This window comes from Lepidochelys kempii, chromosome 1 (assembly GCF_965140285.1).
Source record: "Lepidochelys kempii isolate rLepKem1 chromosome 1, rLepKem1.hap1, whole genome shotgun sequence".
Classification (NCBI taxonomy): domain Eukaryota; kingdom Metazoa; phylum Chordata; order Testudines; family Cheloniidae; genus Lepidochelys; species Lepidochelys kempii.
In genome coordinates, this window is record NC_136380.1 from 236,714,193 (window position 1) to 236,722,693 (window position 8,501).

Genomic DNA, 8,501 nt, shown 5'->3' on the forward strand with positions numbered 1-8,501 from the left:
CAATATTACCTCACCTACCTTGTCTGTCAACTACACTGATTATTAATCTGTATTTGTTTTAAACAAAGAAAACTATTTTATGGTCAGAGAAAAGGCTGGTACATAACAAGGCCTTTCCACATACCAGATAACAACCTATGCTGGTCAAGTAAACTAAAATCCCCCCTCTATAGTTACAGACAGGTTGCTTTTTTATGTTCTCTCTGTAATACACAAACACCTGCACTGGTATAGGTAAAATACACCAACACCTTTAACACTTCATCTTTGAACTTTAGGTCATGCTGATTGCATTTTAACACAAAATACAACTACAAAGGCACTTGACACTGTTTTATAAAAGAGACATTGGCATCCCAGGAAAACAGTCGTTAAACTTTACTATTTAAACACTGACCTGCACATCAAATTAGAAGGAACCAAATCGAGTGGCTCTCAAAACAGCCAGTTAACGATTTCTATACCTCAAGAACTCCACTCTCACCTGACGACAGATTTTTTATGGGAAATAAAACCTTCAGGAAGAAAATGAAGGCCTAAGGGCAAAGTAGATTTCTGAAAGTACAGAAGTCGGCAACTTTTTTTTCATTAAGGCTGGTAAGAGCAGACTCATTCAGGAGAGAGCACTAACCATGCAAAAGCTCAATATGCAAATAAAAGTATCCAGACCTCTCTTCCTTCTGCTGGGTAAGTACACGAAGAAAACACAACCCGCCTGGTGGCTCCTAGCCCTTGTTCTCGGTTCTAGGAATGACAATCCCCACCCATCCCTTCTTCCTGCACCAGCTGCCCGCTGCCCCTGGCTGGGAGATGGCCAGGGGCAGGAGTGTGGGTGGCGGTGGTTTGGGGTTGGGGCTGGCTCCGTGTGCGGGCGGTGTGTGTCTCTGGGCTGGGGGAGGTGATTTCCCAAGGCCGGTGTGTGCAGGAGGCCCCGGAGATGGCGTCTCAGGGCCCCCATCTCACGAGGCTTCTCAAGGCTGAACCTGCCCCAGCCTCCCTGGCGGCCTCCCCCGGCTGAGGGAAGAGCTGCAGGGCCGACGTCCCCCCCCAAATCCCCGAACGGGTTGAGCGGGAAGCGACCGCAGGGCCGTGGCCGGCCCCAGCCCGCCGAGGCGCGGGGGCCGCACTGACCTGTCCTCCGAGTCCATCCGGCTCAGGGGCTCCCCGTCCGAGGACATCTCCAGGCTGCCCCGCCGGCCCCCCGACGTGGCGCTGCAGCTGCTGCTGCCGCTGCTGCCGTCCCCTCCGCCGGTACCGTAGCCTTCGTCTCCGCCGCTGGACACGCTGCTGCTGCTGCTGCCGCCGCGGCCCAGCCCGTCCTCCTGACTGCCCCGGGGGCCCTTGGGCTCCTCCTTAGCGTCGGCCTCGCTGCTGCCGCCGGGGCTGGGCGAGCGGGTCGCGTCGCTGCAGCAGCCGCTGCTGGTGCTGCTGCTCCCCACCAGGCTGCTCTCCTCGCCGCCCTCCTCCTCCTCCTCCTCGTCCTCCCCGTCCCCGGCCTGGCTGGCGCTCTCCGGGCTCGGCTCCGACATGCTCTCGGCCTCGCCGCTCAGCAGCAGCAGCGCCTCGGACTCCGCCGCCGCCGCCCCGGCCGCCTCCTCCTCCTCCTCGGCCCCCGCCGCCGCCTCGCCGGGAAACAGCCCCTCCGGCTCCGCCATGTCGCTGAGAGCGGCCGCCATGGCGCCGCCGAGCTGCTGCCTCCTGTGTCACTCGCTCCCTCCGCCGCCGCCTCTCGCCCGCACAATCGCGCAGCCGAGCGAGCAAGCGAGCGAGCCGCAGAGGGGAGGGGCCGCCGCACGCGCTACGGAACCCGCCCGGGGACAAAACACCGAGCTGGGAGGTTAGCGCCCGCGGCGCCGGGAAGGGAATCGAGGACACGAGGCGGCTTGGGAGCGGGCCGAACCAAATGCGCGCGGGGGGGGGGGAGAGAATGGGCAGAACCAAATGCGCGGGGGGCAGCTCTGAGGCGGGAGGGAAGGCAAGGCAGTGGGAGGCCGGGGGCAGCTGCTAGCTCTGAGGGGGACGCGAGGCTGGGAGGCCGTCAGTGCTTGGGGCAGGAGTCAGGGCTCCGGGCTTCGCACCGTTGACTCTTCCAGTCAGGCCCCTCCAGATCAAACGGGGACCCTCCTTCCCCCTGCCCCCTCCAGGCGCTGGCGGGGGAGCCGGCACGGAGGGTGGGTCGTGCCACGGAGGCGGGTAACGAATCGCCCCAAGCTCCCGGCCCGCTCAGAGAAGTAACTTTTCTCACTTCTTCGAGTGCTTGTGCAAATCCATCCCACTCGTAGCACCGCGCTCCCTTGCCCCACCGTGTGGACGCGGGGTGCCCCGTGGCGTTGGGAAGATGGCAGCACAGCTCTGCCAAAAGGAGGTGGTGATGCTTCCGCCAGAGCATAACACTCAAGAGACGTATGGGCTGAAGAACCCCGAGTGGGGGTGAGCCCTCACCGAGAGGGGGTGAGCCCTAATCTGAGCCGGAGGGATTTAAACTCGCTAACTCATAGCAGACCCTAATCCATCCCGACGCCCACTTGGGTAGGCTCGGAGGAGATACCGCTTGACCTTCCTCTCTGTCGGCAAATGGTACAAATCTTCTCTTTGAAACTCTGAAAGGTTAGGCTCTTCGTGAATAAAAGGAGGCCCTGTGAACTTGAAATGTGCACCGTAGCTTTCCCCTGATTAGTAAGTGTTTTAGGGGAGACACCACTAAAAGGGTCATTTGGTTCAAATGGAAACCCGTTGCTACCTTGGGCAGGAACTCAAGGTGGGATCTGAGTGATGCCTCACCCATATGAAATATTGTACAGGAAGGGCCAGCCATGAGAGCTTGCATTTCCCCAAATCTTCTAGCTGATGTAATTGCCACTGCTAAGGATGTTTTTGTAGATAAATGCAACAGGGAGCAGTTTGCTCGGTGCTTAAATGGATGTGGCTTACCTGCCAGCACAACATTAAAGTCCAAGGGAGAAGGAGGTTCCCTTACTGGTTGGAAAAAACATGTATAAGGCCCTTAAGAAATGTAATCCATACTAGGTGGAAAAAAACTATAGCGTTGCGGGGTGGGGGGTGGGGCGGAATAGCGGGGATGTGGCAATATGGCTCCCAGGAACACTCTAATAGATAGTTCCAAGCTCTTTAAAGAGTGCAAGTAGTCCAAGAATTAGGGATCTGGGAATCAACAGGTTGTAATTGACTTTGTTTACATCAAATCCTGAATCTTTTCCACGTAACAGTCTATGTTAGTCAGGAATCTTTTCTACTTCAGATCAAAATGTTCTGAACATCTGAGGAACATGATCTCTCTATGTCTGACATTCAATAAGTAGCCAAGCTGTGAGATGGAGGGAGGATGGATTTAGAGGTAAGATGTTCCCCCTTTTTTTGAGATATTACATCTGGTAGAATTTAAAAGGTTTTCAGTGGACGAAATGATAAGAGCATCAACTCCAGGTACCAACACTACCTCAGCCAGGCAGCTGCTATCATAATGACCATGGCAGCATCTTGTCTGATCTTTTTGAACATCCTGGGAATCAGAGGGATGTAAGCATACATCATCCCTGGCAACCACTGAGTGAGGAATGTATCAGACAGGAATTCTGGGCTTAGACCTCCTTTGGAGCAGAAAAAGATACATTTCATGTTCTTGGGCGGTTGCAAATAGGTCTACAGAAGGATGACCCCACACGTGGAAAATGTGATGGATAACAGAATCCTTGATCATCCACTCATGGCTTGACAAAACTATCTTCTAGAGCATTTCTGCAGATCTAGGATATGCATTGCTATGAGCGATTACTTAGTGCTGAAACATCAGTTCCATAGTTAACCTCCTGCCGGACATCAAAGGGTTCCTCCCTGCCTGTTTATATAAAACGTGGTTGTTGTGTTGTCAGTCATAACTTGAACTGTCAGTCCATGGATAATTGGTAGGAATGCAACACAGGCTCTGCAAACCACTTTGGGCCCTAATACATTTATGTGTAGTCAAGTATCCTCAGGGGTGTGTAGACCTGGAGCTTGATGATGGTCCAGATATGCTCCCCATTTCAGAAGGGACATGTCCTGCCATGAGTGCAGGGGACTGGACTAGATGACCTCTCGAGGTCCCTTCCAGTCCTATGATTCTATGTCTATCACTAAGGTCTTGAGTGGGAGAAGTGGATAAAAAGGGGGGAAAAGGGAACATCTTTCACCATCAAATGCACCTCCCATTGGATGCCAAAACCAGGGTGCCCTCCTCTTAATGATAGACAGTGTCATTGAATGAGAGGCTGTATTCAGAGGCATCCATTGCTACCTGGAGGGACATCCTGGCTATTAGTTGTTCATCAGCAGTCAAAGATTGAAACTCTGTTCTACAGGGGGACATTGTTTGTAAAATCTGAAAATTTAATGTAATTTAAAAAGTCATCTCCAATAACACCTGATAATTAGTAATCCAGAATTGCTGGCTGGCTGATGAATAACTCTGACATCTGAATAAATCTCTGGAAGTTATCTTTGTCTGTTGCTGTGTGCTTGTTTCATTAGCTACCGTAACCGCTCGTGAGTAAGGTATAGGTGAGGGTAGATACTCAGACCTGGTGGGTGGTACCTGCACCACTTACCTTCCTTTTTAGAGGCTGGAGGTTCTCATGCAATTGTTTGCCAGATGTGCTTTGCTGGGCTTTGTTGATGAGCAACCGGGTATGGAAGCACAAAAAATGTCCAAGAACTTATGTGAGCTTTCTTGTGCTGTCTCCACCAATATCACAAGAGAATCAGTGATATGTCTGAGCAGATTCTGAAAGCTCTTATAGTTGTCTGGGTGAGACAGTATAGATGGGACCACTGCCTCATCAGAGAATGAAGTTAATACAGCAGCTCGCTTTGACTCATCTTCTGTCTGGGGGTGTTCCTTGGCAGATAATTCCTCAGGGGGCTCAGATTCATGGACTGCAAGCTGAGACCTCGTAGCTCCCTGGGAAGGTGAAGGAGAAGAGGTTCTCACCCTGGAAGATGGTGCAGAAACATAGTACCTTGTTTTGAAGACCCCAGAGTGAGGTCATGATAAAATGTTATTTGGAACAGCACCTGAAGCCCAGGGAGAAGGGTACCAGGACCAGGGCACATGTCTACTTTTATATCCCTGTACAATCAAGGCATGTATGAGACTCTTGACTGTTTGAGACTCATAAGGATTAAATGAGGGGACCATTACTGAATATATAGAGGATCCTTCCCTGCTTTGTTGGGCATCTGATGAAGAAAGAGAGCACTCTCTATCTAAGAGGTGTGGCCTGCTAATTAACAGATTTGCTTGAAAATCTTTGGAAATTTTAAATTATACATGTAGTATTTTGTGGAAGATACAATGTATTCTTTATACAAAACAGAGATATAGATCCCTGCTGTAAGTGAAAATCTGAATCTTACCTTAATTATGGAGCTGTTACTGACACCTCCATTAGTTCTCCTTGCAGGCCTGTCAAGAGAGTTATAAAATAAAAACTTGAGTAGACCATCCAGCAGATGGGGCAATTTTGCATATGCACACTAGCCAATAAATCACCATAGTTTAAGAAATTATACTTCAAACTTAACTGCTTATGAGGGAGTCTTCCACTGTCTTTACTGGATTTAAAGGATTACCTTTTCAAAGACAAAGAGAAAGCTAATCAAGACCTTGCACACTCCAAAATCAGCATGAAAACATTAAAGTCCAGCTGAAATACACAATGAATACTAATGAAATGATACACAGCTCTGGAAGAGCACAGCTGTACTATAGTTATTGTGTACAATTGTAGAATCACTTTAAAACACCCCTCAGAGAACTTACTGTGTGCTTCATGGTAGTTCAGATTGTGAAATTTTGTTTGAAAAGACCTGCTATTTTTTTTTCAAAACTACGTGTACATTTTGTAAAACTAAAATGCTGATGACAGTACAAAACTCTGTTCAAGTGTGTGCATTTTTCAATTTTTTTAAAAATTGCTTCTCTCTCTCTCTCTCCACACTATGGTCATTCTGGCGCAAAACCCTTTTCCTCTACAGCACGAGTAATTTTAGGATAGGCTTCTTGTCTTTCTCCCGCTTCTAAATTCTCATTTGAAAATTTCCCTTTCCTTTGACACACTTTCTATGTAAGGTACATATGTAGCCTCCATTTTGTAGTTTCTGAGCATTGCACAGTATTTTATTTATTTATTCTCAGAACCCTCCTGTGACATAGGTAGGTGCTATTATCCCCATTGTACAGATGAGGAACTGAGGCACAGAGGCACTAAGATAGATGCTCAAGGTTACACAGGAAGTCTGTGGCAGAACAGGAACTTGAACCAAAGTCTCCCAAGTCCTCAACTAGTGCCCTAATTCCTCGACAATTTTTTCTTCTTTTTCTGTCCCACTGTTTTGTGATTGCAATGTTTCATTCTGTGATTATTTGTAACTTAAATCTGTATAGCATTTCATGTTATAATGGTCTGAGAGATACCGTAGAAAGTTTGTTTCTATAATATCTCATTAATAAGAGATTGTGGGTACAGAAACATGATATCAATAGACTTGAACTCAGTGTGACTATTCACCTGCATAAAATTGCAGAATCAAGACCAAAGTGCACAATTTGCACTCACAAATGGAGAAAAAAATTAGGGTCAGTTGAAAATCTAGTTTATGAGGCAATTTTATGTATAAGGCACTACTGTATATACATTTTAAATAATATTTAGTGATGGGCTTGAACATGACCTCCAGAGCCAACTGATACCAGTCTTTGTGATTAATGGTATGTCTACACTGCAATTACAAACCTGTGGCTGGCCCGTGCCAGCTGATTCAGGCTCGTGGGGCACAGGGTAAGAGGCTGTTTAATTGTGGTGTAGATGTTTGGGGCTTGTACTGGAGCCCTGGCTCTAGACCCTGCAAGGTGGGAGGGTCCCAGAGCTCTGGCTGCATTCCTAGGCTGAATGTCTACACTACAATTGAACAGCCCCTTAGCCTAAGTCCTGTGAGCCCAAGTCAATTGGTGCGGGCCAACCGCAGGTTTTTAACTGCAGTGTAAACGTCCTAAGACCTGAATTTCATGGAGCAGAATGTGCGATCCAAACACTCTTGGTCTTCAAAAAAGTTGAGATCTGCATTGAAGCCTGTCTTTATTATGATATCCATTCTCTGTACAATTACGGTCTTTATCTACTTGTATAAATAGGTCATATTTCAAGTAGGTCAAATGAGTTTCCTAGTAAGAACACAAAGAGCAGACAATTTCACTGTCATGTGCCATTAAAACATAATACAGGAGATTATGGATCATACATTTATCTTCTTAGCCTACAGACCAGTGGTTCTCAAACTCGGGTTCATAAAATGTTACAGGAGATTCTCAGGAAAAAATTCCCTAATGGCGGACAGAGCTGTCCATCTGGACCCCGGGCAGCACAGGGCCTGGAGCCTTGGGGACTTCCAAGAGCTAAGCAGATCAAAGCAAGCATATCTGTCACACTGAGGAGATTTAAACTTCAAGACACCTTAAATGAAATAGAAAGGGAGGTGGATATTTTTTGCTGTTTTTAAAATTAAATAGGCTGCTAGTGTTGTTTTTAAATTATTACGAAGAACAAGTTTAAGCTTTGTTGTAACATGCATTGTTTACTTGGACTGCTCAAGACCTGAATGCTTGCTTAGGAGGAACTCTTTGAGTTGGCTTCTTAAATACCTTCATGCTGTTTCACATTTGATACTCCTTGATGAAAGATAGGACCCTGAGGCACCAGTACAGGGGGGAGACAAGGGTCACATGCCGCCCCCCGCATTGGCTCACCCCCCATGGTTCCCTCCCCTTTTTTTCTGGCAGCCCCCCTGGGTCCCCGCACTTTTCCAGAGGTGCCCCCTCTGGCCCCAGGGTGCACAGGGGCTTTGCCCCCGCACCCCTCTTTTCTACTGGCACCTCTGATAGGAGCCTTGTCTTATAACAGGCTTAATCAAAAGTGATACACGTTACAAAAGTGAGATCTTGGAAGAGTGTTGCCATTTTCATAATGTAATGAAAATACTGTAATGATAAATAATAATAAAAAGTGTGTAATAAGCATGTCCTAAAAACAAATTTTATATTTCCAAGATCACTGCTTTTATAATTTATGCTGAGGTAAGGGAGACAATCCCTGGAAATATTCATTTTTAGGAGCGGGTTCACAAGACTTGACATTTTAGTGAAAGGGGTTTGCGGGTTGCTAAAGTTTGGGAACCACTGCTATAGACCATGTTGTTTCCAGTTTGTAACTCTTGTTATCTTTCCTATGCTCAAGGACCTAGCACGTATATTGAAATTAAATGAACCTGATAGAGTCTGCTTAGCTTCGGAGACGTACAGTACTTCTCACTATTTCATTCAATCAAATCTCAGAGAAGAGAGAGATTGATGCGAACAACTCACTTTTCTGTCCGTGGCATTCACTGAATGTGAAAAGGGCTCCAAAAGGATTGAGAAAAGTGATGGTTGTCATGACAGCACCGGGAAG

General features: G+C 47.6%; 1 protein-coding gene across 6 annotated transcripts in view; it reads right to left on the reverse strand.

Annotated features, from left to right (window-relative positions):
- The window catches only part of AEBP2 (AE binding protein 2), an 87,039-nt gene extending 85,187 nt beyond the window's left edge, over window positions 1–1,852 (reverse strand). For 2 of the 6 annotated variants that reach the window (XR_012155729.2, XR_012155726.2), the window contains exon 1: window positions 1,132–1,852. Coding sequence is in view for 4 of the 6 variants with exons in the window: in XM_073318705.2 (XP_073174806.2) it covers window positions 1,132–1,676 (545 nt within the window). In the remaining 2 variants the exon portion in view is untranslated. The remainder of the gene's footprint in view (window positions 1–1,131) is intronic. The other 4 variants (XM_073318705.2, XM_073318678.2, XM_073318687.2 and 1 more) reach the window with 4 other exon arrangements.
- Between the last annotated feature and the right edge of the window lie 6,649 nt (window positions 1,853–8,501).